General features: G+C 32.6%; 3 protein-coding genes across 4 annotated transcripts; 2 read left to right on the top strand and 1 right to left on the bottom strand.

Annotated features, from left to right (window-relative positions):
• The first annotated feature begins 1764 nt into the window (after window positions 1-1764).
• On the top strand, window positions 1765-5982 carry LOC132301659 (SNF1-related protein kinase regulatory subunit gamma-1-like). The gene is made up of 7 exons (XM_059798898.1): window positions 1765-1948; window positions 2716-2894; window positions 3312-3419; window positions 3626-3784; window positions 4127-4209; window positions 4308-4499; window positions 5266-5982. The coding sequence occupies exons 1-7, from the start codon at window positions 1765-1767 to the stop codon at window positions 5651-5653; spliced, it is 1293 nt and encodes a 430-aa protein (XP_059654881.1). The 3' UTR covers window positions 5654-5982.
• Window positions 5983-9702: 3720 nt separating this feature from the next.
• Window positions 9703-16284, top strand: LOC132300634 (protein RER1A-like). 2 transcript variants are annotated; one of them, XM_059797810.1, is made up of 4 exons: window positions 9703-9851; window positions 10361-10730; window positions 15693-15884; window positions 16055-16284. In XM_059797810.1, exons 2-4 carry the CDS (start codon window positions 10381-10383, stop codon window positions 16149-16151), a joined length of 639 nt encoding a protein of 212 aa, XP_059653793.1. In that variant the 5' UTR covers window positions 9703-9851; window positions 10361-10380; the 3' UTR covers window positions 16152-16284. The 2 variants fall into 2 exon arrangements, with proteins under 2 accessions (XP_059653793.1, XP_059653794.1); XM_059797811.1 differs by having other exon boundaries at window positions 15693-15873.
• A 2368-nt stretch (window positions 16285-18652) lies between these two features.
• LOC132300635 (phenylcoumaran benzylic ether reductase Betv6) lies at window positions 18653-22406 on the bottom strand. The gene is made up of 5 exons (XM_059797812.1): window positions 22116-22406; window positions 21675-21809; window positions 19466-19703; window positions 19078-19281; window positions 18653-18988 (listed from the first exon to the last, which is right to left on the bottom strand). The coding sequence occupies exons 1-5, from the start codon at window positions 22296-22298 to the stop codon at window positions 18822-18824; spliced, it is 927 nt and encodes a 308-aa protein (XP_059653795.1). The 5' UTR covers window positions 22299-22406; the 3' UTR covers window positions 18653-18821.
• Between the last annotated feature and the right edge of the window lie 5419 nt (window positions 22407-27825).

Consider the following 27825-nt stretch of genomic DNA (forward strand, 5'->3'; position numbering starts at 1 on the left):
GATTAGATTTGGGTTTTGCTAGGATTCGACATCAATTGAATACTCCGATGATTGATTAAAAGAAGGGGGAAAAAGTGATAACGAGAGGGGAAAGGGTTTTGCAGAGTAAGGGACTAGAGAGAAAGGATGTGCGCATGAAGAGAGAGAAAGGTTTGTGCAGATTAGATTTCTGAACAACGACAATAATAGTGGAATTTCTGCAATGAGCCCGCAGGCAGTGGACGGATGGTAACAACGGCATGAAGTATTCTTACTGGCAAGCATGGAGTCCGGCAAAGACAACGACTGTAAAAGCCGAACAACCCGAACTGCCGGTAGCCAAGGATGAATCACACCGGCGTTTCTGTTTTAACCGGCGATGCAAGGAGAGTGATAAGGCAAACAACAGACTTAGTCTACGCCGAGAATTGGGTTTCAGTGGTCCCACCAATATGGATTTTAAGTTTTAAAAATAGACTTCACTTAAAAGACCATTCAGGAGTTCGCTTTTTGGATCGCTTGAGAGCCTCTCCCGATATCCAGATAGACATATATATATGTATATGTATATATATGCCTCTGTGTTGAGACTTAGGTGTGTGCAAACATTTGGGACTGGGTGTGCCCAGTTTTCGGTGAGATGAACGCACGAGAATGTTAGAGATGAAATGAATGGGTAAAATGGTATTTTTATTGGTCAATTCATAAGTCAATGGGTAGTAATGTCCAAAAAATTGGTTTGAAGTGTGTTTGTTAACTTTATCTATATTAGGGGGTGTCATTGTTCAAACAGTGTCAAAGTTGTATATAAATGTCTTAAACTCAAACCTGGGGTGGTGAGTGCAAATTACCCAAAATAAAAAAAAATTAATAATCTATATATTTTACTATTTATTTATTAAAATAAACATTAAATATAAAAGGGCATTCATATAACATAAATTTATTTATTTTATAAGTATTTGAAATTAAAACCGTATTTTGATAAGTAAAATCATTTTCTTTTCCTTTTTATGCTATTCAAATTAATAAAATAATATTTTTTCTCGCAATTTTTGTCAAAAAATTTCTTACTAAAATGTATGATGGAAATTGGGCATGAAATAGAAAATTGTATAAAAAAAGTTTAGTTTTCTAAAAATCATTTTCTAAAAACTCAGTTATAAAAAGATTCAGCCTTTACTTAATTTGTAACTCTGTGGACAATTTTCAATTATCAAAAAATTGAAAATAGAAAATTATATAAAAACTCTGCTTGATTCAGTTTTATAAAAGCTATTTTTAAAAACTTAATTATAAAAACACATGTTTTAAAATAATTATCTTTTATTAATATCTAAAATTTATTTTTTATTTTTCTGAATGTCTAAAATCTATCTTTAAAATTACAAAACAAAACCCGCCTTTAATTTTTCTTTCTTTTATTTCACTCCTTTCACTCCGACATAATTTTTGTATCTAACAAAACGGACCTGAAGCATAAGAAGGATGAATCTGATATTGATGGGCACCTGTCCGTGGTTACCTAAAATTGCGTCAGAAAGAATTATGATCCCCACACAAAGGGTACTGTAGACTTTTATGAAGCGCGGGTCCGTTACACGGTGCAAAGCAGACACATGGCGCATGCATGTATCTATTTATAAAGTTAGAAAACATAGACAGAGAGAAAGCGAAACGTGGAAAGCTTGAGCTTTGCCACATGTGCAATGAAGCAAACATGCGTATATAAAAACATATACGTAGTATATAAGAGGGAGAGATATCTCTTAGAACAAATTAAAGATGGATTTGAGAGGAATAGGGCAAGTGATGAAGGACTCAAAAGGTGATAACAACCACCCAGTTTCTTCTTCTTCTGATGGCCGTAGCAACCCACATGCGGATGCGGATTCAGCCACCGCCCTCCAACTCTTTCTCGATCGCATCCCCATCAACTCAATCCCCGGCATCAATAACTCATCCACCGGTAATTTAAATATATACATATATACACGCATGTTCTTATATATATTTATTATATATTTTCTTGGCTAAGTCACACATGTTCATATAAAGTATTATTATTGTCTTCATAGAGCTCAAAGATTCTGGTATGACCCACATTTTGTCAAATTTAATGCACGTCAAAATTGGAAGAAATTAAGTTGTCCAATTTCAAATCCAAATTAAGCACCATTTCTGTGCTTCCTGATGCAATAAATGCTTAATTATTATGCATTTCTAATCTCATATGTTGATTGATTAAAGACAATAGAGTATGTTTCAGTTGTTTTCTTATACTAGCAGATTTGACGTTGAAATTGAACTTATCCACAATGCAATGAAGTGTGTTTTGTATCTTTGGGTGTTCTTCAATTTTTAATAATATGCATGGTAATTGGCTGTTTCTTCAAATTTTATAGTGTTACTGACGATACGATTTTGGACGGATGATTTTAGGGTTATTTGCTAGGGGAAAAAAAAAAAAAATTGAAAACAGACATTATTTTTGGTTATGGAGTTGTCTAGATCGATCGATCAATGGAGCTCAAAGTTTGTGCAATCATTAGCAACATTTTTAACATAATCTGTAGAAAATGCATTTTTACACCCATTAACAACTTAAGGTTTTAGGGAAACGGGTTGTTAATACAAGTGGCAATCTGATACTGGAGCACATGATTTGTTCTTGAACATATATGTATGTATGTATATACTTCTATGATGGTTCTTTTGCAATTTGAACTTTGCAAGTTTCGGAACTCAAAAAGGGAGATTGCCTGGCGGATGCTATTCGTTTGATGTATAAGAAGAATGTGTTTGGTGCTCCTATAGCCGACGATGTGTTAGATAGTGATACCACCACCAATAAATTCTTGGATAAGTTCATGGGTTTCATTGATTTTCCTACCATGGTTCTCTGGTGTCTTGAGGTAATTTCCTTCACATTGGTTTTTATCGATTTTGTTAGCATGGTTCTTTCAGGAATACCAAAATTTTCTGAAATATTCAAAAAAAATTCTCAAATTTATCATATTTCATATTTCTATAATTATAGAATTAAGACCTCATGTTTTTCATATTTCTACCAAATGTTGTGTTTTTTTAGCTCAAAAATGTTTCCAAGATTATGATGTAATTGTTACTCGAATATTTTCCCAAATTGCAATTATTCTTGTACCGTAATTCTGAATTTGGTACTATGTTTCTTGGCCTCTTGAGGTAAATTTTTTTTCCTACAAGCCCAAATTCACATGCATTTGCATAAAAACAGCAAATTGATGGTTTATTACCAGTTAATGCTAGTAACTTGAGCATGCTGACAAAATTCACATAAATGGCCATCGCAGGAATGTGAAGACGTTCATATTCATACGAAAGATGAGGAAGGCAATGAGATGGGCAGCAACAGTTTCTTCTCCATGCTAGATCAGAATCCTCGGGTCGCCCAAACTAAGGTGTCTTTTCCCTTCACTCTGTTGTTGAATTGATTACATGCATCCACAATACTAACTACCAAATGCAGATTTTACACATCGGTTTTTAAGTACATGTTGAATTCTAAAACGAGATGTCAATACATATAGAATGTCCTGTCCAATTCATGGCTTTGTGCGTGTCTCTGCGCATTCTTTACCGCTTTGTTCGTTGTTTAAATGAGCAGATTGGTGAGCTAGCAAAGTCATTCCTTTGGGATCCTTTCTTCCCTGTAAATCTGGAAAACACTCTCTTCCATGTTATGCTGCTGCTTTCCAAGCACCCCCTTCAGTTCGTTCCTGTTACTGAGCAGTCCAGCTCTAAGGTCATTGGCTTCGTTTCGCAGGTAGCTTAACAAATTAGTAATTTTTATCTGTTTGTTGATATAGTAGTTTATAAACTAGACCGAAATGGTCTCATTTGGTATATGAATACATGAATGTGCACGAGAAAACAAATGAAAAAAAATTATCAATATTATCAGGTGATCTGATGTATTGGCTGGTTCAGATTGGAGGATTATTATTATTATTTATTTTTAGTGTGTCCTATTAAAGCATCAAATTGAGGTTCAAATGGCTTGACTCAAAGTGATTCCTTTGGGACGTGTGTTTTTCATCCGATAAATTTTTTTTATATGTATAAACTGCATATTGCAAGTCAATACGTAACTCTTTGCTTCTTGTAGAATGCAGTAATCCAGTTGCTCTTTCAATCAAGTGGACTGGAGTGGTTTGATAGCATTGCAGACAAGGCTCTATCAGAGTTCCAGTTGTGACCAAATTTATTACATTAAGAAATTTGTTTATATATATATATATCATATTAGTTGACCCATACGGAGACCAATTTGTTTGTTCTTTGTTCAGTTACGAAAATGACGAGCATGTTGTTCATGTTTATGGAGACCAGAGCATTGCAGAGGCCATCCACATTTTGTGGAAAAAAAGAATTGGAGCAGTTGCAGTTGTAGAACGTGAAACCAATAGGCTCATTGGTTGCGTGAGGAGCACCGACCTACATCTTCTTCTAGACAATGATGATCTGTTTAGCAACAGAAAGTAAGTTCCGTTTTATTTACCTTGTGGGAAAAAAAAGTAAGTTCTGTTCATTTCATTCTCTTCCGTTCTATGTTTTCCAGGGTTAGTTCTTTAGATCGCAAAAGAATTTGCTTGCCTCACTAGAAGTTATTAAAAAAATTTTAAAAATCCTAATAGACTACTTCAGGTTAGTACTGTACTTTCAAAATTAACAATCTGATCAAGACATACAATTATATTCCCTGAGGAGGTTCCACCCCGTGGAAACGTTCTTTAATGGAACTTTTAGCTTTATCCGGTCGTGACCATGAAACCACTGGATTCACTTGGGCTGGAAATGCCCGACTTTTTGAATTATCCGGTTAGGCAGTTAACTAGGGGCTCATGTTGCCCATGCCGGATTAGTGTATTCTGGGCTGGAGCAGGGATTCACAGATTTTTTGAACAAAACATCAATCTGCCTTTGAGTTGAGATTGGAATTGAATTTTGATTGAAGAAAGAGTAAGCCTATTTATTTCTAGCGGGGTTTGTTGCTAAAGCATGGGTGTTTTGTATCCATCGAACAAATACGGGTTGTAATTGTATAGTGGTATCTGAAAACATATCTTGGGGACGCCCTAAAGCGCTCGTGATAACATTACGAATATAGAAACCAAAACTGTGAAAGCCTAGAAATATATATATATATATATACATGCCCAGTTGAATTGCTTTGATGGACAATTATGAAGTAAACTTGTCGAGTAAGACGAGATGAAACTTGAATCTTGATTGACACAATTTCAGGAGTGTGACAGTGGAGAAATTCATTCATATGGACACCAGCAAAGTAGACTCTGATCCCACCATTGAACGAGACCTTGGGGCTCTTCTTTCAGCGGGGACTCCCGCTCTAAGAAACAACTTCCTTCCGAGGATGGACTCACCGGTCACCAACAGGAAAACCGACACTCTCAAGCAAGCCATGAAAAATTTAGCCGAGAGGAAATGCAATTTCAGTTTCCTAATTGACGAATCGCATCAAGTAAAAGGTATGCTCATATTGAGAGACATTATTACTCAGTTTTCGCCACCTTCTGTCGATTCAACGTTCAAAGGGGGTGGTTTCTTTGACACTGCATTAGAACAAACTGGGTGTCACGTAGAGAGAGGAACCATAATTTGTGATCATTGATATGTTATCTATTCAAGGCTCTATACTTTCATCAACAATCAAAATTTTTATTTTTTTCCCAATTTGTAGTGGCAAGTTGACTTCAGCATATAGATGTACAAACACTAATAATTTTTTTTTTTTTTTTTTGGGAATAGACAGTACGTAATCTCGGTTTTTTGTTGCATAGTGAAATATTTTCGCCAATCCTCATTATGGACGTATGTTATATGCTGAACAACGTAAATCTTTGTAGTTTGCATGGGTTTGTGGTAACATTCCAATTTATGATTGAAGCAGTTTATGCACATTAAAAATCACATAATTAAGCATCACTGAGTATCGAAAAGAAAAATTAAATAATGTCAGGACCCAAGCTGCCCTTTCCAAAAAGACCATTTACTTGTAATATATTTTTCCTTAAATATATACTTGTATGAGAAGTTGGTTCGAGTCAGTTAATTAACATAACTATTTTCTTTTAAACAAAAATAATAATTTTTACTTTTTTTTTTTAACACAACAAAAGAACATAATTAACAACGGTTCCAATTGTCCACAAGCTCATTCATTATATAATAAAGATAGGAAAGAAAGGGAAGTTTTGTCACTGCAAAATAAACATGTTCCCAACTTAAATCAAGGTGATATGTCTTCCCAAAAAGCAATGTACATGTTCGAGTCAAATGTTTATGTTATTTGTGCTTCATTGGGCAGAAAGGAAGGAAGGAGTGTTTTAGAGAAGATACGGAGGGAAAAATAAACTTTTTTCATTCAGTAAAGAGCAGACGATGAGAGAAAAGATGTTTTTCTCTTTTATAAATTTTCATCCTCCAAATAAAGATGATGGATGTTGTTTGGGTTGGTTACTTGAAACACATTCATATAAATATTCACCTAAAAAAAAAACGTACATAAAAAAATGAGGGTGACACATTCCCTTTTATAGGGATGCCCCATCCATTCCTTTCCCTCTCCCTTTTATATATTTTTCCATCCCTCCAACCAAACGAAGTATAATAGTTACACAACTTGGTCATCTACACATAGCATTGGAGGCCTATAAATAGGGTGATTGGGATTACATTCGATGTCAATTTCTTTAAATTATCATTTATCTTTTCATACATTACAATGTTTTGTATTAATTTCAATACAATTTTTTTCATTTAAAGTCTTTGCACTTCAATTCATTTGTATATTTTCGAATTACACTTCAATTCTTTTACATTTCTTACACTTGCATTATATTGCAATGTTTAGACTAAAAGTCTTTTCATTTAGGCATAAAGAATCTAGTTAAAGTTTTTTAATTTTTTTCTACTCAATCGTCTAAATGATATTTTGGTTTGATTCCTCAATTTTTTCTATGACCTGGCACGCCCTGTACACTTCCACAAACAATTCGTGAGCGAACAACTAATATCTCAAAAATTATTGCTCAATGTTATTCAATATTCAACAAGTAATAATTATATTTAGGGTTAAAATTATAAAATTCCTACTACTTTTAAATTTTGATCATAAAACTCTAACTTGTTTCGGAAAATTCCTACATTTTTAAAAAGTGATTCATATTACCCCAATATCCATATTACACCAGTTAACCGGGCTATGAAATGACAAATTTAACTTTACTATTTAATGTAAAATTTAAAATTTAAAATTATTTTTTAAATTTACAAAAATCAGGTTTTAGAGAGGGGGGTGAGTTTTAGAGAGGGGGTGAAGACTGAAGAAGAATGTTAAAGGGTATTTTTGTAATTTTTAAGAAAATAATTTTTAGTTTTTAATTTAACATTAAATATTAAGGTTAAATTTGTCATTTCATGGTCCGGTTAATGATCGGACACGGATATTAGGGCAGTTTGATCACTTTTTAAAAGTGTAAGAGTTTTCTGAAAAATGTTGATTTTATAATTAAAATTAAAAAATAATGAGAGTTTTATGATTTTAACCTTATATTTATTTTTGGAAACATTTAATGTATTTAAATGTATAGGGCAATTGACGTGAAGCTTGATCCAGTTAATCTGCATTATTGTAATCTATTATGCCCTCATTCTTTTTACTCCTAATTCAATGTTCCGAAACATAGTTGTTCTTCATTCTACTTGCTATTGAATATAATGTACATATATATATATATATATATATATATATTCTTTTCAATTATTATTTTTTTTTGTCAAAATGGATGGGCTTTTATCATCAACAACATATACATCAAAATTCAAAGACATTTCATATCTGAAATGGATGGTTGAAAAAAAAAAAACCATTTGCTTATAAGTTAAAGGTATAATATTCTTTCAGATTGAAGGTCTAGATTGAAATAAGGCGAATTGCAAAAAACTTATGAGCTTTGTTAGCGTATGCATTAATATTAAATAAGGCGAATTGCAAAAAAACCCCCACGACTTTCATCTGTTTGCAAAAAATTCCCCTTATGAATATCTTCACTACACAGCACTTCTCAAACGGACCCTTAGCAATTAATCTCCCTCAACTATTATGAGGGAGTCATTTTAACTAACATCTGCTAGAGTGATTGTGTAAAGAAAATTTTTAGACAAAATTACCCTTAACATGAAACATCCATTTGAGTGATTGTGTGATAAAATTTTCGGATGAAATTACCCTTAAAATCAAAACAATACATTAATATTACTAAAGTACCTCCCACTCACTTTTTCTTTTTCTTTTCTTTTTTTTAATTGCATAAAACGCTAAAACGAGGTCTCTAATTTTGAAACGTGACCTTTGATTTTTTCTTTCGAAATGTTCTTGCATTTGTAATATATATAGTTATATGATAGTTATTTATTAGATGTCAACTTAAATTGATTTTGGTGAAAAAGAAAAAAACTTAAATTGATTTTTTATAAAATAAGATAAAGAAAGAGGTATATACAAAAGATCCAAAAATATCATTACCATGATTTTTTATAAAATTTAAAAGTAGAAATTTATCAAACTATGTGGCAAAATCATCTCATAATTAGGAGGAAGTGCTTTTTTCATTTTCTGTGTGTGAGTAGCATATCACAATTTAATTAAAAAGTATTGGAATTAAGATTTATAATGTTGAAATAAATCAAATTTTATGTCATAATAAACACTTTTTCTACAGAATAAATAAATAATTAAAGATAGTCCAAACAAATATTTGTTATTTAAGTGAAATATATTTTGACTATAAAAAAATAAAAAACAAGTGTGAAATATGTTTTGGGGGCTAAGGGAGGGGGATTTTATTTTGATATTATGGTGGACGCCATTAGATTTTTTTTTGGTATGTTATATTCATATTTTTTTAGAATCTTATAAATTTCTACTTTAAAATTTTTTAAAAAATCATTGTACAAGTTTTTTTTTTTTTTCCTTCACCAAAATCAATTTAAGTTGACATTTGATAAATAACTACCATATTACTATATATATTTCAAATGCAAGAACATTTTGAAATAAAAAATCAAAGGCCTCATTTCATAATAAGAGACATTGTTTTAGTGTTTTATGCAGTTAAAAATAAATAAATAAAGTGAGTGATGGGTACTTAAGTAATACTAATGTATTGTTTTGATTAAAATTTTATCACACCATCATTCTAACATAGGTTAGTTAAAATGATGCCCTCATGATAGTTGAGGAAGGTTAATTGCTAAAGATATTCATAAGGGATATTTTTTACTAACGGATGAAAGTCGATAGGATTTTTTTACAATTTGCCCTATTAAATATTCTAAACTATAAAAAGTTACAAATATCTGAATAGCCCAATAGGTTAGTGTCTTCGATTACACCTACTAATCTAACTTTTATTCCGAAATCAATTGACGAACCTATCATTTTTCATATATATAACTATTAAAAGCCTCCAAATTTTTATTTTTTATTTTTATTATTATTTTTTTATATATGTAAATTTTCAAATTACAAAAATAGTATTTTTCGTATACCGAACAAGACTGCGCGTACATCTCACCCTCCAAATTCCGGTTAATGTCCAAACTCGAGCTACCCGGCTCGACTAGGCCCTAACGAGCGTACCCGTCATTTCCCAACTTAAGGACTAACCAAACCTGACTCGGCCCTATTAGCCATTCCCATTCGGCATTCATACGGCTCTAAAAGCATTCAACTGAACTCATCTCTTCGTCTTTCAACCATTCTTCAACCGCTTTTCAATCTCTCCACTGCTTCACAATCTTCGCAGGTAATGCTTCTTTTTCGATGAACTTTTCAGTCATCGAACCATAATCTGATCGTTGATTAGCTCCAACTAAATTTCCCAATATAACATATAGATACATTATATCTCTCTGCATTTCTCTCTGTACATGTTCGCTTTTTGGAAATTAGGGTTTCTAATTTAGTGTCTGTTCACTTTAGATCTAATTCTCGATAATTCTATGTTAAGGGTTACTTCTATGTATTAAACTCTTAACCATTTGTTTGGCTGCTGAAAATTTTATATCATATTATAATGTTGTTTTGATTCTAGTCATTGAATGCTCTCATTAGTGAAGCCAAGTAGCTTTTCAGTGAAACCTTGATTCTCTCATTAAGATACCATAATTTATTTTGCTTCTTTGTTTAGCTTTTTCATGCAACTAAACTGAACATACTATAATTAATTTTGTGTATTTGAACTTTTTCTCAAGTATAAATATATACATGTATCTATATGCTTGAGTTGATTGGGGATTTCTGTGAGATCTGTAGGATTGTGGAGCTTAATTTGCATGGATGGTGTTGGAGGTGATGGTGCTACAGTAGCAAAACCTTTGAACCAATGGAGGCATCATTTGTGGATGTTTTATCAGTCTTATATAGATAAAATTACCCCACATGCTGTTTACAGATGGATCGGAGCCTTCATTTTAGGATCTTTTTATGCTTTGCGAGTCTATTATGCTCAAGGGTTTTATGTTGTCACGTATTGTCTGGGCATTTATATACTCAATATGCTAGTTGATTTTTTGTCACCTATTGATGACCCCGAGCTGGAACCTTCAGATGGGCCTTTGCTACCGACCAAAGGTTCTGAAGAATTCAAGCCTTTCATTCGCCGCCTCCCCGAGTTTTGGTTCTGGTAATTGTATGTCACCCTTTGCCTTTGTTTCTCCTTTTTTCTTTTGTACACTGTGTGCTATTAGGTTTTCCTATTATTTATCTCTTCTCAGCATGCTATAGCCTATAGCCGATTCTTTCATGCTTTGTGCCTTTATAGTTTGTCTAATCTAGTTGTTTTTGAATTGCTGATTCTGTTTCCTTTTAACTTTGAATTATTTGATTTAGAAAATTAGATTTGATATTGGATTGCTTTGGGCAAATTATAACAGCAATACTGGGCAGGATATCTTGGAAATCTTGGGAAATTTGAAAAGGATGTTATCAGATAATAATTTTTTAATTTCACATAAAATAAATGACCCTCAAGAGTCAAGAAATGGGACAATATTATCCGACTATTTTGAAGAAGCTGCATTGCATTTTCCTAAATTTTTATGGTGAACTCATGCCATATCCCTTTCCTTTAACAGTTTTTATTTTATTTTGTTGTAGAGAGGTGGATGTTTCAATAAAGTGGTGTCATATCCCTGTCATTTAGCAGTTCCTTTTTGAGAGTTGGAAAGCCTATTTTAGATAAAGTTGTGCCATAGTCCCCCCTCCCTCTAGATATATGGAAAGTTTGTTTACAATGGTGGAATTCTATTGTCCTCATAAATCATTGCTAATAGAAGATCCTCAAATACAAACCTCAAATTTTTGACATGATATGGGTCAGTTTACTTCATGCATTACCATACTTAAATTGTAATAGCTCCCTATCCTTCTTAAAGTTTGCGTAAGTAGCATTATGTTGCTGGGATTTTTTTCCTCCTTTTTTGATATTCTATATTTGATACTAAAATTAATAAAGCATGGAATGCAACGATTTTAATAAAATTATTGCATCTCATAAGTTGGGGGACTCATTGGAGTAACAAATGCCAGTCATCCTTGGTGATGGCTGTAACCTGTCTAATATTTAACTGCATCATTGTAGAGTTTGGTGATCTAACAGTTTTGGTTTGCAAATGTGCCTTACTGCGTGTTTTTATAAAGGAAAGTGAGATATGTGTTGAAGAAATTTTCATCTCCACAAGTCTGGTTTCATTTCCAAACTCTAAAGTCTCCTACCTTTCAGAACTATGCCAAATGTAGCAGAGGCCTATATCGTGTACATCAAAGTGCTTAAGGGCTCAGATTCATTTTAGATGTCAGGATCTGCCAGTTCCTTGGGTGCAAGGGCCGTGTTGCAAACCACTTCTGCCTAAAACAAATATTTGATAATTATATGATTAAGTGGGTATGACCTGGAGAATAACATTGGGTTCTTCAGGAGGGTTTATATCTATTAGATTGAACTCTTCCTTATTACATATGTTGTTTTATTAAGACTGTATTACAAGGAAATGGCAATTAGAATGGTGTATAATGCATTTTTCTGTAAACTAGATAGTTAGTGATTAGACAATAATGTACAAGGTTAGAAGGAAATTAGGTCTTTCTGTTGGGGAAACGGAAGTTTTTAAATGAGGGATTTTCAAATAAAGATCTTGATTCATGTGTAGAGACAAGTTTTATGCATGAAGAACATAATGATTCATTCAATTAGAGATAGAAAACTTACATCAAGGTTTGAGTAAACCTTAGATCTTTCCTCTAAAGTGAATGTTCTCACTTATTATAGATCCCTTTGCCATATGCCTCTTCCTTGGATCTTCATCTTGTTGGTAATTAACTTGCCTTTAGGAATCACCCATAAGCCTCCATGAATGACCTTGGAGAGTTGAGCTTGTGGGAGCCTCCATCAGATGATAACACTAACCCTAAAATCTTAAAGAGAGAAAATATTTTCTTATCTTCTAAAAATTATTGCACAAAGGCGCACCTAAAATATACATAGACCCCATGTATATATAGGCAAAATAAAAATAATAATTGAAGACAATATATTCTTCTCAATCTCTAAAATTCACGTGATATCTCAAATCTAATGGGCCTCCAATATGAAGTTGGGCTATGAGTGAGAATCCTTTGGGTTTATTATTTTCTTGGCTACAATGAATTAATACTTGGCCTGATCCATTATACCGTGGACCCAATTCAATTGATTCATAAATTAATTTCTACTCCACTAAAAGAAATTAATTGAACTCCAATTAAATAATAAATAACCTCTAATTCAATGTTGTATTTTGACCCATCTATGCATGATTAGTTATCGGATAAATAAAGTCATCAATCCGATTACTAATTTAATATATATTTATTTTGGTACATTTGATTATTTACGACTTGATCACAATAAAATATTTGTTTGACAAAAATAATAATTTAAATAAATAAATATATAGAAAATCATTTTGTCTAAAAACACGAAGGCCTTCGAATTTACTTTATGATCAACCATAATCAATACAAAATAAATACAAGTAGCAATGATGCAAATATTGAAAATATAACCCTCTAACTATTAATTACATAATTACCTAAAGTACCGGTTTATGGATTCCGAAGAATCCACCGAACAAATTAAAGTAATTACTAATTAATAAAAGAGTTTCATGCTTAAAAGTCAAATGCCATGACAGTGATAGGGAGCAATTACATAGGACGACTCTCACAATATATCTCAACCTAACGCGAATCCGGTTCAAGTCTTAGTTAATAATGAGTCCATCGATAATTACTGACTATGAATAATTTATGATTACTATTTATGTTCATGTATTGATCACCATCACGTACATATAAATATCTCTTGTAATTAAATGGACACTATCAATTTCATAATGAATTGAAACATAATACATTGAATTCACCAATTGTATAAAGTATAAATATTTTAGATATGTTAGGAACATATGTCACTTTAATCCAAATAGGAATTCACTATGCCAGGGCATACAAATCCCAACACTTTCATCTAGTATGGTTATAAGGCTAAAAGGAAATTAGGAATTTGATCCAGTATGTCATAAACTTAAAATGAGGCACAACACCAAAAGAAAGTTTTTCTCTTGACATTCCAATTTAGTATGGTAGCAGCTTCATATTTGGACACCTTAAAATTGTTACTTTTCTTATTTGGTCTGGACAACAACTTCTAAACACTGTTGGGAAATTCTGAGAGTCCCCAATAAAGTCAATATATCTTATAAAACTTTTTATTATTCTCTCATAAGCTTCATAATCATTTCACGTGTAACCGTGCATCTGTGCCTGCACCAATGTTTTCATCTGTATTCATGAAATTGCAGCTTTCTCACCTCAGTAGATCCTGCTTGCATTTTTACCATTTATTCCTCTTTATTTATTCAACAAAAAACTTATTATGCTGTGGTAGCATGATAAAGATCTTCTATTCATGTGACAAAAGTTATATATGTATATATATATATATATATATATATATATATATATATATATGTATGTATGTATGTATGTATGTATGTATATATATATGCTATGTGGTTATGTATTCAATCTCGTCATCTGATGCCTTCTCATGGATGAGTTATTCTTTTGCCCACATAGATAGTTCAAATAGTACAGCAGAGAAAAAGAACTCATTCTATAATTGTTGCTAACATAATTCGTACATCATCGGCTTGCTTGATAATATAGCTCATGGTATTTAAGAAGAAGACTTTATTTTAATGTTTTTGAAGCAGTACGTAGCTAATTTTGGCCAAGTTTAATAATGTTTTTACTTGCAGTTGTGAGCAACATTGCAACACGGGTTAATACTTTTTTTTTTTTTTGAATATTAATACTTCCTTCTTCAGGCCATACATTTTTGTCTAAGAATTTTTTTATTTTTATTTTATTTTATTTGTTCAACATTGATATCACCTATTTATCTCTTATTTGTGGCAGTGGGAAGTCACCTTTGTATGCATTGTCTCGATAAATATTAACTTTTTGTGCTTAGTAGTGGCAGTTTTCAATCTAGACCTTCTATCTTCTCAAAACCTATATAAAAAAGCTCTCTCTGTCTCTCTCTGTCCATACGTAGACACATATATTCTTTCCCTCCCTCTCTGTCTCCCCATACATATACACACATATTCTCTCCATACACATATATTTTCTCCCTCTCTCTCTCTCTCTCTATATATATATATATATATCAATCTCTATTTATCTTCCTCTCATTATGCATTTGATCTCCTTATAACTTATATTGCTATATGCATATCTTATATGCTCTCCGATACATTTTTGTTTTCCTAGTTGTGCTTTCCGATACTTTATTTAAAATGTTTTAAATCATTAATTGATCAAAATAAATTCTAGTTTTCCTCATTTTTAGTGCCGTGAATTTTCTTTTGTTCTCATTTTTTGTTAACACTTAACAAGTCCCCATGTCCTGTACGTGCAGAATTTTTACATTTTTATAATTTGTTTAAATTCCATAAATTCACAGGATAAGCCTGTAATTGATGCTTTGTTCAGTATCAATAATTTGTTTTATCATTATCCATTTTTGGACCTCTGAGAACAACTGATCTTAATGGTACACCAAAATTAAGTTGTTTCTCTCTTTTTCTTCAGTATTCTTATTGTAATTATCTTAATCCTTTTGGCCTGGTTATTTCTTTGTTTTGGAATTTAATTTCCTGTGATCGTTAATGTGGTTAAAATGCTGTGTGAACAACCAGACACACACTTTAGGTGGTACCTATATCCATGCAAAACACTGAAGACTTCTGAAAATAGCATGGTTAGGACCCAAGCCTACTAGTAATGACTGAAGACTTACTATTTATCTACTGCACTATGCAAGCTGATCCGACCTAACCAGTTTCCATTTAAAAGCTTCTAGTCATTAACATAATTTCAGAATGTAATTCTTTGGTCATCCCCTTGAGGATGTAAACTTGATAAATTGATATAGAATCTCAACTGAACGGAACTATTTCTCAAATTTCTTGGGGCCAGTTCACAGTATGTTTATTCGTCCGCATTAGTATAATTCTTTTGTTTGTTTTCGTGGTTCCAGGTGTGTAATCACAAGGGCTTTCTGTTTGGCATTTGTCCTGACCTGCTTTTCCACGTTCAATGTTCCCGTCTATTGGCCTATATTACTTTGCTACTGGATTGTGTTACTTTACGTTACAATGAGGCGCCAAATCCTGCATATGATCAAGTACAAATACGTCCCATTCGACATCGGAAAGCTGGTGAGCTCCGGGTAACTTTTAGATATTTTTCCAACTTATGCTTCAACTAGTTATGCAAGCATCTTTTGTTTGCGGCATTGTTGGTATGTGCAACGGTCATGGCCGCCCATCTTGGAACATGTCATTTTTTGAGGTGCTTTTAAATACTAGTACTTTTGTGATTTCTGTTGTTTGGTTGCAGACATATGGTTTCAAGAAAACTGTGGCAAGTAGCAGCAGCTCCTGTGCGGTCTAAAGCTTTGCCAAGTTGTAATTCGGTAATATGGAAAAGGGTGTAAAGAACAAGAAAAAACTAGATAGAAAGATAGAGGCATTCAGGGATTTGAAAACTTACATAGATCTTTATTTTACGAATCGTTGGTCTACACTATTAAGGATTTGATCATGGAATTAGATATAGTAATTCAGTTCTGTCCCATTGTTTGATGATGCTAGCTTTACGTGTCCATGTTGCAAAATAAGTTTAATTAATCTTAGGGCATTACTCAGTAGCCTAGTTGGTTGAAATCCAAATCTCATTTCCAGGTTTATGGAATTGAAATTATGTAATTGAGGTATATGGAATTGAGAATGAATTACAATTCCATACTAGTTTAAGAGAACCGAACAATCAATTTGGAATTGAAAGGTCCAATTCCAAAGAGCCGAACAGACCCTTAGGATTTGTCCCTGCATATTGAAGTTTATGATTGTATACAAGTAGATTGTGACATTTTGACGAATGTTATTTCATATTTGGTTTAAAAAAGTGAGTTGACAATAGAAAGGACAATTGAAGAAAGAGTGGTTTACATTTAATATATTTTTTTATACATTTTTTAAAAGTTGTGACGAATGAACTCCAAGTTCACCTCAAATTTTTATTTTATTTTTGTCACAATAAAATGTGCTTGTATGAATTGACTTGCAACATATGGTTAGGGGATCTAACTGAAATATTGTGTTTCTGAGGTTTATTTGTGTGTTATAAATGCAAACTCATTGTTGCTTAGCAACTCCAATATTCTTGTTTTTCTCACCCGAATGCCCTCATTGTGATTGGGGTCCAGATTATTAGAGATACTAATTGTAATAAGTTAGGTGATTCAAAAAATATTAAGTATTAACACTCAATTCATATATATTTATTTTACTTCCCAATGTGAGACACCTCTAATACACATCAATTATACCCCTTAGGTGTAAGGCCCCACCTGAGAGAGTCTAGTTTAGATTTTAGCCTTTAGGTTCCACAGTAAATTTTCTTGTTACTTAGTAACCTAAATTGTAAACTTAAATTATGCACAAACTTTATATTACTTTTATTACCACTCAGTTCTTTAGTTCATTTGAAATCCTTCTCAGTTATTAACATTAATAAAAATAAACAAATTACTAATTCAACTAGGTTATTATTGAATTTACTATAGTTTGTAACAAAAACAATATTAATACAAACTGTAATCAAATCATTATGACTAAGTCCGAAGAACAAGAAGACCATAAAATGACTATCAAAGAATAGTCTCATGGGCGTTGTAGCAAAGTTTTATTAAAAGACGATGTTGTCTTTCAATAAAATCACTTAGTTCACAATATCCTTATTCTCCGTGTTACATTTTATTGAAAATAATTGCAAAATAATCCTAGTCAAACATGTCATTCTTAAAGTTAAATTTATGAAAAGTATTCATTGAATTTTTTATTTACTTTTCAATTCTTGTTCTTTAGCTTGAATTCAATTAGTTTGTTCTTCCTGAAACGTTTTTGCATGAATGTTTATAATATACGGTCCAACTTACTTGGTGATGTCATTCTTAAAAGTTTCAACTAGAGATCTCCTTTTAGACTTCAAAATATATTCGCAATTAGTGTTAATGTGTTACACCCCTTGGGTGTGCGTGGCATAGAGATATTTCGTCATCTCAAACCTAAAAATTTGAAGGAGAATTTTCAACAACTTTGAGATGAAGAAACTGTAAGGAATAAAGGTTCATACTTTGTAAATATTTATTCAAAATGTGTATATTCTATATAATTAGCATAGTTATGTCAACCTGGTTTAGCGTCCCATCTTTTTATTTTTTATTTTTTATTTTTATTTTAAAAAGTTTTAGGCTTGTCATTGATACCGTAAATTTAATAAATAAAAAAAAGATAATGCTTAGCTACTCACTGGTGAGTAGGGAGAAGCCACTCATTCGTATGTGATCCAATAATAAAATAACACATCACATTTAATAATAAAATAATACACACCTAAAAACACTATATACGTTTATTTAATGGTTGATCCGACAAAATAGAGAAATGTGTGAAGTATTTTATTATTAAAAGTAATGTATTATTTTGTTATTGGACCACATAGTGGTAGCTGAGCATTGTTCATAACAGTATGTATAGACATAATTTTCTGCCAAATACGTAGTGCAGAGGTAAAATGCAATAGTCCCATTTTAGATGTCCGTGTTTGAAAGTCGAACTTTTTAAGAGATTGGTTTTAATATTTTTATTACATTATAATGATTGAATTTTCAAATTTACCCAATGTAATTAGGGTAAATTAAGAATATAACAAAATATAGTTCATTGAGTTTTGAAACAAGACTACTATTGTGGGACAATTAAAAATAAAAAGATCGACAATTTATATGAGAACGAGTGAGCAAGGGAGTTAGGTTCGTTTAACCCAAAAAATGAAGGAGCCAGGGCTGAATATTCTTGAGTGTGGCTTGGTTTACTTAAGAACAAAAAGAAAAATCAATCAATCTGAATATTTATAGTGACCATAAACTATAAATTTCACAACACATAAAACCTTTATATATATATCGATCACTGAAATGAAACGACATAGGTTACAGACTCAGCACATCATCTTTCCTTCTAATCACCCGATAACAACTCTTCTATCGATTTATTTAGACAGACAGAAGCTTAGAATAATACACACTCATCAGTTTAGTTTCTCACACAAATTGGTTAAGGTACTCGTCCACACTGGTGTATTTGACATCAGGATAAAGCTCTGATGCTTCCACTCCAAATGATGGTTCAATCTCGAAATTCGTCTGATCTCCCTTCACGAAAACAGAGTGACTGATCGACAGTATCACATTGACTGGAATCGGAGCTTCTGCAAGAACAAGCAACGTAAAATTTGACATCATTCTAAGCAAATCATAGACCAACTCAATAAGTTTTTGAAGTATATGTCTCACTTACCTAGGATGTTCTTCAGAACTTCCTCTTCCGGAACATATATGCGTTCGAGTGTTTTGCCGATCTTCTTCTCCCACAAGGACACAAGGTCATTGAACGAGTAGATGTTGCCGGGAGGTCTAATGTAGAGGATTTTGTTCAAGGTTCTCGGATCATCCACGGCTTTGATGGTATACGTGCCAATGTCGTCTTCCTTGTTAAAGATCGCTGTCATGAAAGATGACACTGGTAAGATCAATGTGTCTAAAATGTCTATGACACTTGTTTAACTAGGATCGATCACTTAGAATATGTAATAATAATAATATGTAAATACCATTTAAACTTGTAAATTATACGGGACATGTACTCTGTACACTTCAATGCACGTTTCAAGGGAAGTGTTCATTACCTTTCGGATTCCCGTCCCCTAAGATAACAGCTTTATCTCTAGGAGGAGCTGTTGCTCCTGGCTGTGACAACGTTGGAAGAAAATAGCCAGCAAAAAAGTTGGAAGAAACATAAGTATACGGAATTCCCGCAGCCTCGACAGCTCTGCGGACTTGAGCCTTTATGGCGAATGCTGTTTTTGCTGGCTCAACCGCATTGACACGATCCACATCGTTTCCAAACTCCGAAGGGAAGAATCTCTGAATAACATAAAGCATTTTTAAAGCATAAACTTCAACAAGGCTGGAGTTCTCATAATATTAGAACAAAGAGAATCTTAGTTAATTAGCGGCTCAGATGACAATGACCGAGAAATAAGACAACACAAGAAATATATATATTTTTTTTTTGGATAAGTAAAGACAACACAAGAAAACTTGAAGTGAAATTTTAACCAATTCAACGAAGAAGAAAAACAATCTAAAATCCTTAGAGATCCCGGGTCATTTCAGTTTGTTAACTTATTGAACTAATAATATACCTAAATATTTCACCTAAAAACTCCCTAGTTAGGCAACATTTATGTCATCATGTTGAATAATTTGGGAAAAGAGAGAATATCGAGAACCATCAGTAATAGATACGTACTAAAACAACATAAAATAAATAACACAAGATGATTTATGTGCTTCAACATGTAGATCTTATCATAGTTCACAGTCACGGTATCGGTATTGGTCGCGGTGCCTGTGTACCGGATTCGGACAAATATCGATGTAAACCAGCCGAACCGGTTGGTTCATGGAGGTATATAACAGTATGTGACTCTTGAAAAAGGGTTATGAATTGCTCAATATGGCAAACCATGGTTCTTATTCGTTATGTCTCAATGAGTAAATGGAGATCACAAATTAAGTAAAATGAGTGACAACAATTAAAGAACACGATTTAAGGAAATTAGCATCAATCGCTCTCCATATCAACACACAAACAGAAACAAATCCCATAAATCTCTTTACTAGATTGGTGACAAACTGCTAAATCAAGGAGAACACTATTGCAATTGGGAGAAGGTCCTCACAAGTTCTGCTCTTAAAGTTAGTGATCAGCAATGAAACTTAACTCCTGGGAAAGAGATAAAGTCAAGTAATGTCCAACTGTTTTTCTACCAAGAGATCAAGTATTTAAGTTAACAAATTTAAGATGGCAAAATTGCCCTGGCATACAAGAATGATTCAACGTAAAAACAAGGGAAAATTGCATAAAACCCCTCCACTTTCAATTTTTGGCACAAAACCACCCTGCAAATGTCTTTGACATGAACTACCTTTAACTATCCAATTATTGCAAAATGATGTTTTAAAGATGAAAATGCCCCTTAATATAAATTTAACAAAATTTTGGTTTTGTTTTCCTTTTTAATTTTTAGAAAATAGAACTTTAATTTTTTTTTTTTTTTTTTTAAATTACACACCATTAAAGTAATGTTATAATGATGAAAATGCCTCTTAATAAAAATTTTAAAAAATTTAGGTTTTCTCTTAAAATGATTTTCATTGTAAGTTTTTTTTTTAATATAAATTGTTTCAAGGTATTTTCATTTACTTATAGATGCACCATTATTATTATTACTATTATTATTATTATATTTATTTATTTATTTATTATTGTATTATTATTTAATGTTTTTTTTTTTTTTTTGCGAAAATAATTCTCAAGAACACTATGCTAAATGAGTGATTTGTTTTAATTTTAATCTTATATTAAGGGTCACCATTTCCTTAATTTTTATTTTATTTTTTTTATTTTTAATTTTTTTTTTTCTAATTGGGACTTACACACTGCCTTCACACACACTGTCTCAGCTGAGGTTCGAACCCCCAACCTCCGTTTGGAAAATAGGAGCCTTCCGTTTAGAAAATAGGAGTCTTATACAGCTAGGCCACAGTTATAACCTCACTTTGCTATGGTCATGAATCATGAATGATGTGTTCCAATATTATACGAATTTTAGAATTAATGTTGAAAATATTCACACAATATTTGGGATATTTGAGAAAGTGTGAAACTTATTGATAGTTGCAATAACAAGGAATACAAGTGTATGTAATAATACAAAGCATAAAGGACCATTTAAGATCAAGACAACAAAAAATGAAGAAAAGACTTGGAAAAAAAAAAAAATGAAGAAAAGACTTGGGAAAAAAAATGGGAGATTGAAGAGCTTTTACCTTAACATTACCAGCTTCTTTAATGGCGGCGATGAGGTTGACTTGATCGGCCAACTGACCGTGACCAACGGTTGAGATCACCACATCAACCTGCTTTATCGCCTTCACCAAACTCTCGTGATCGTACAGATCTCCCTGTATGTATATATTAGTAGTACCAACAAAACACTCTCAATTAAATGATCAACCAAACAGCCCCTTACCCAAAACACTAACCCAACACTTAAAACCTAACCCTCCAAGAAAAAAGAAAATAGAGTAAAATTAGCAATTCACATTTTACAGACTCATTCCAAAAATAACGCAAAATACATCCACTCAAATTTTAAAAAAGAATAATACTTCATGTGTCATTTTCTTTCATTTTATTCAGTTTTCTAGGGAACCAAACAGATTCAATTCATAAAGAAAATAGAGGAGAGGGAATCGAACTGTACGGACATGGATCAAAGTGACGCCGGAGCTCTTGAAGCTCTCGATGATTTGGGATTTGTCAGGACTTGAAACAGTGGATTCTCTCACAAGAGCAAACGTCGGGTGGCCGGAACTGGCGCTCGCCCGAACGATGAATTTTCCAATGTATCCGGTCCCTCCGATGATCAGAATCTTGCTTTTCTCGGCCATTTTCAGAACTTTCCTTCAAAATTCAGGCTAAGTTTGTGTTTAGCGGTGAGAAAATCAGACAGAGAGAGAGAGAGAGAGAGAGTGAAGTTTAAGCTACACACAGATACTCTTTGCTTAGACAAGCAGAATATATAAATGCTATAAATACTAGAATATAATCCCATGAATTTTGGGGTTAGTGAAATTACATAAATACCCTCATATTAAGTAATATCTTCCAAAATGCCCTTATTGAGTATATAGCCCAAATGAGATGTGGTTCATGTATCCGTCTATGTTCTGATTAGGGAAAAACATGATTAGGAAAAAACATGAGCTGTGCTGTGAATGTGACTGTGACGAGGGCATGACATAATAACTATACTAGGTAGTAGGTAGCATCAGTAGTACTATGTTTATTTTAATTAAATGTTTGCAATTCTGTAACATTTATATATATATATTGATTGAGATAGGAAAGCCATTTTGGTTTATATGGTTGTGGATTTATTGTTGCATGATTCGATTCCTGTTTTTTCGAAATTTGAAAATGACAGGTTTGACAATTACTTCTATTTGTCATAATTATTTTCAAGGCGAAGATTCAATCAATCATCTCTTTTGCTAGTGTTAGGTCGTTGTCTAAAGTTACAGCCAATAGAAATATTTTTATTTTTTATTTATAAATTTGTATTTCTATATATATTATAATATTTTTAATTTTTATATTTTTTTCCTACTTATCTCAATTTTAAAAAGGCATGGAAATAAAATAAAATTTAATAATGAGCTTAAAAGATTTTTATACGTATCTTAAAAAAGAAAAATGAGAATTTTTCTCATAATTCCATATTTTTTATTATCTTCAAGCGTTGTGGGAATCGGTAAAACTTTCCATATTACCCTCTAAATTTTTATCTTCTCTCCATCCTCTCTCTCGTTACATCTTCTGCACTCATCACAATCTCAGCTCACTTCATCTAAATTTTATTTTATTTTATTTATTTTTTTTAAGCATTTGGACCTGATTTTTATAAATCAAGTTCTATTATTCTTTAGCTTAAATTATTTTGTAGTCTTATTATTTTTTATTATCATAAAATTGTATATTTTGTTTGTCACTTGTGACTATTTTTATTTATATGATTGAATATGTCTTCTAAAAATTAATAGAATAATAAATAAACTAATTTAATCTAAAAAATGAGCACCAACTCTTTAAAAAAAAAAAATTATTTCCACCACCAACTTATATTGTATGACCAAAGGTTAAGGTATGTAAAAGAAAAAAAAAAAAAGGAGGAAAATTTGAGAATAAAAAAGGAAAAATAAAAGACTTAAAAATAAATAGTACCACTAAGTTGGTGGTGGAAATAAAACAATTGAAATGTTGGTGGTGTAGACAGTGACAGACCTAGAAAATTTTGTGAGGGGGGACGGCCTTTTAATTTGTGCACTTATATAGTGGGTCCATTTTTTGTAATTTCAATAGGATTTTCGTCATAAATTTTTTAAATTTTAAAGTATAAAATGAAGAAAAAAAAATAGTTCGTTTGGGAAAATTGTAATTTTAGTGGGGACATCTTCATAAATTCTAAAAAAAATAAGGTATAAAATGAAAATATAAAAAATTTAGTGGGGACATCCGCCCCCATTGGTCCTATGCTAGGTCAGTGTCTGGGTGTAAAAATAAAATATGCATAAAGGAAGAAAATGAGGAAATATTCCTCACTAGCTAGGAATAATAAAAACGAAAACGATGAAGGAATAAAATTCAGTTAGTGGAAAATCTCCACATATCATATATATAATAGGATAATGTTTGGCTACTCACCGGTGAGTAGTTTCTGTTGACCTTAATAATTTCATCCAAAAACAATAAAGAGGTTTTGATGATAACAAACCATTAATGGTGTTTAAGGACTAATGTTTACATTGAGTGTAATATAGATTATTCATATTCAAAGGATGACCTCAATGAAGTACGGAAGATCATAAAGTCAATTCCAAGTATTCCATTATTCAAGATCACATCAAGAAAAACAATGGATACAAAGAAGACAAGAAGTTGCAAAGAAACAAATGCAAAGTCCATTCAAAGATAGCTTGGACTACAACGAGTAAGAAAGCAACTCAAAGAAAGGAAGAAAGCAAGTCTACCTAAAAACCTATATGATCATGGACAAAGCGTAAAGAAATGGGTAGATAGGATGGTGAGTGTTTATGATTCAATGTTAAAGTATTTATGAATCCATTTGAAGCTCTTCTCTATAGGACCATGCATATGATATCATCATTTATATGTTCCTATATATATTAGCAATAGACTATGCACTTCATATATAATTGCATATGAAGTCATTGCTAAAGTGTGAGTTAGTTCAAGCTTACATAAGCTTTGAAAGAACTCATCACTTGTGCTAGAAATGCTAAGACCATGCACATCAATCATATAATTCATACTGGTCAACAATTAAGGCATGAGAAGCCTTCATTATCATGAGTTGGTAACTGATATTAGGATCCCTGAATGCACGTCATAAAAAAGTGTGTTTTTGGCTAAGTGTGAAAAATGAATTTTTGAAATAATGATTATTTCAAAATAATTTTTTCCGGTAATAACTCTTTATACTTCAACTAGTCTAAACTGATTTTATCAGAATTTTTGACCAAGTCTACATTGGTCTACACGAGGATTCATTTTTACCAAAACTGTCGGAAATCCAAATTTGTACTAAAACTGAATTTCTACATTTTGATTTAGTTGGATTTCAATTTTCTAGTATTTTTTATTGAATCCAAATGTGGGGTACTTCCTTATTTACATTGTAAATTTAAAGTAAATGGACATATAAATTAACGTAAAGAGATTTACTTTAATGTTTTTAATGAAAATAAGGTATGTGTGGATATCCTGTGCACAGACTGTTTCATCTGTTAACTTAGAACATTTTCTGAAGCATCAGTTCTATTTCGGTCTACCGAAATACAAGACCAAGTTAGTTCGGTCTACCAAACTAAGAAAATGAAATGTTGCTCTAAGAGTTTCAGACGACTGAAACTAAGGAGCCAAATGCATTGGCTCGTCCGATTCTCACAGAATGGTTTTGAATAATGGAGGAAGCAGTTTCGGTTGACCGAACCAAAAGCAAGAATCCTTCGGTCTACCGAAATAAGTATGATGGCCAACCTCAAACAGCTTCGGTCGACCGAACCTCAGTAGTGTTTCATTTCGGTCTACCGAACCAGCGCGAATTCAAATTCAAATGGCTATTTTGCCTTGAACCGCGTGCACAACAGCTATATTTTTGAATTGGCTTATCAAAACTTTATAAATAAAGCTACGGATTTCGAGATTAAGTGTTGCTACCATTGAGAAATATTATATAGCATCCAAAGAGTTTTTGTTCTTTATTCATATCATACTCTCTTATCCTATATCATTAGTAGAGTATTGAGCTTCAATCTATTCATACATATACTCTAGAGTAAGCTAAACTTGTACATCAAATCTGTGAGAGATTATTATGAGCTTTGATTTGCATATCAATCTTTAAGAGATATATTTGTATGCAACAAATCTGATCTTCATTTGTAAAGGCTGGTGTGGCCCAAGAAAGAAGAAGCACGCTAGCTTCATTTTGTAAGGGTTGGTGTGACCCAAAGGAAGACTAAGAGAGGTTGTCTCTTAGCAAAGTGAAACAAGGAATTGCTTTAAATCAAGGTTTACTCTCCACCCGTAAGGAGGTGCCATAGTGGATTGGGAGGTCTCAAAAGGGGTCTTGAGCCGAGGAGTAGGAGTTTCCGAACCTCGCTAAAATCACCGTGTGAATGTTTGCAATCTTTCTTTCCTTATCTCCTTTACATTTATGCTATTAATTGTTCATATTTATATCTTGATAATTGCATAATTGTTAGAAGGGTTTAGTAATATTTGCAAATCCGAAAATTGGCCATTGTTTGCCAAAGACTCTATTCACCCCCCCTCTAGAGTCTATACTTGGGCAACAGTTTTATCCTACTGACCTCTTATGTGTCCCAATAAAAAAATAACACATCAACTTAAAAAAATAAAATCAACAAAATAATAAATAAAAAAAAGAAAAGAAAAGAAAGCTGGATCAACCCATTTTAATTAAAAAGCTCTGTGTGTTTTATTCAATGGTTCGTTGTATTTATAAAAAAAACTTGTACTAGAAAGCATATATCAACCATAAATCAAAATAATAGTGGTCAAATGGAATCAATAGTTTAACTTCTCATGATGTCACTAGAAGAAGTCACAGTTGCACTTATATATAGTTCATGCTTCTTGGAGTAGATCAAGCGATATTTCAAATCGCTCAAAGGAATCAAATGAAGTTGATTCAGTTAATTCTGGTGATACCACCACCACCTCTGCCGTAACCTCCCACCATGGTCTCATGATGTAAATGGATGGATCTAGATTGATCTGTGGGTTACTCCTATGTTTGTTTTTACACTTTTTTGCACGAATCAAGCATGGTGGTGGTGATAAGAGATGTGATATTGTGCAATCACCGATTTGTGGAGAGAGATGGTGGCAGCGGCTGTGGTTGAGGAGAAGTGGTGGCAGTGACGGACCCAGAAAATTTGGTGAGGGGGGGCGAATTTTTAATTTGTGGGTACAAAATTATATGATGGGTTCATTTTTGTAATTTTAATAGGGTTTTTTTCATAAATTTTTAAAAAATTTAAGTATAAAATGAAAAAAAAAAAATTAAGTGGGGCAAATTATAATTATAGTGGGGCATTTTCATAAATTATCAAAATTTGAAGTATAAAATGCTAAAAAAAAAAAGAATCCAGTGAGGGCGAATTGTAATTTTAGGGGGGCATTTTCATAAATTTTAAAAACATTAAGGTATAGAATGAAAATATTAAAAATTTAGGGGGGGCAAATGCCCCCCCTAGTCGCCTGCTGGGTCCGTCCCTGAGTGGTGGAGTATAAGGAGGAAGATGAAGGTGGCGGTTATGGTTGAGGAAATGGTGGTGGCAGGATGTGGTTGAGGAGATGGTGGCAGCGAGATGTGGTTGAGGGTAAGTGGTGGTGGTTGTGGTTAAATGGTTGTGGTTGAGGAGATGATGGCGGCGGGTGAAGAGAGAGAAAGGGTGGGGATCGATGGGTTAGAAGAGCTTGGTAGAAGGGCAAAAGTGTTATTTTAAAATTTTAATATTTTACAGTTACAATTAGTTAAATATTGATGGGCAATTTTGTCTTTTCAAACCTTTTAAGGGTCTGCTTGGCTCCAAATTTTGTTAGGGGGTGTCATTGTCCAAAAAATGTCTAGCGGAAGAGAGGGAAAAACATAAGTATTTTCCTTCCCTTTTCCTTTTTCTTTCTCTTTGTTTTATTCCTTCTCCTCGTCCTTTTCTTTATTTTAGTCTGTTTCATGTTGTTTGGCTTAAAACATCTGCCAAAGCAACTTGGGATGGATGTTTCATATTTTTATCAGACATGCCTTATAGAAATGGGAACATCACTCAAGCTTAAAATAGGTATTGCTTGAGAGGCTCAGGACCTCGG

The sequence above is a fragment of the Cornus florida genome, unplaced genomic scaffold, assembly GCF_030987335.1.
Source record: "Cornus florida cultivar Cherokee Brave unplaced genomic scaffold, ASM3098733v1 CherokeeBrave_3.0.0_Hap2_Chr03, whole genome shotgun sequence".
NCBI lineage: Eukaryota > Viridiplantae > Streptophyta > Magnoliopsida > Cornales > Cornaceae > Cornus > Cornus florida.

Bases quoted from the DNA above. Each gene is read 5' to 3' on its own strand.
- LOC132301659 (XM_059798898.1), top strand. From the start codon at position 1,765: ATGGATTTGAGAGGAATAGGGCAAGTGATGAAGGACTCAAAAGGTGAT. The intron at 2,895-3,311 runs GTAATTTCCTTC...TGGCCATCGCAG, and splicing joins TGGTTCTCTGGTGTCTTGAG to GAATGTGAAGACGTTCATAT. The intron at 3,420-3,625 runs GTGTCTTTTCCC...TTAAATGAGCAG, and splicing joins CTCGGGTCGCCCAAACTAAG to ATTGGTGAGCTAGCAAAGTC.
- LOC132300634 (XM_059797810.1), top strand. From the start codon at position 10,381: ATGGATGGTGTTGGAGGTGATGGTGCTACAGTAGCAAAACCTTTGAAC. The intron at 10,731-15,692 runs GTAATTGTATGT...TCGTGGTTCCAG, and splicing joins CTCCCCGAGTTTTGGTTCTG to GTGTGTAATCACAAGGGCTT. The intron at 15,885-16,054 runs GTAACTTTTAGA...GTTTGGTTGCAG, and splicing joins GGAAAGCTGGTGAGCTCCGG to ACATATGGTTTCAAGAAAAC.
- LOC132300635 (XM_059797812.1), bottom strand. From the start codon at position 22,298: ATGGCCGAGAAAAGCAAGATTCTGATCATCGGAGGGACCGGATACATT. The intron at 21,810-22,115 runs GTCCGTACAGTT...ATATACATACAG, and splicing joins CCGGCGTCACTTTGATCCAT to GGAGATCTGTACGATCACGA. The intron at 18,989-19,077 runs GTAAGTGAGACA...TTGTTCTTGCAG, and splicing joins AGTTCTGAAGAACATCCTAG to AAGCTCCGATTCCAGTCAAT.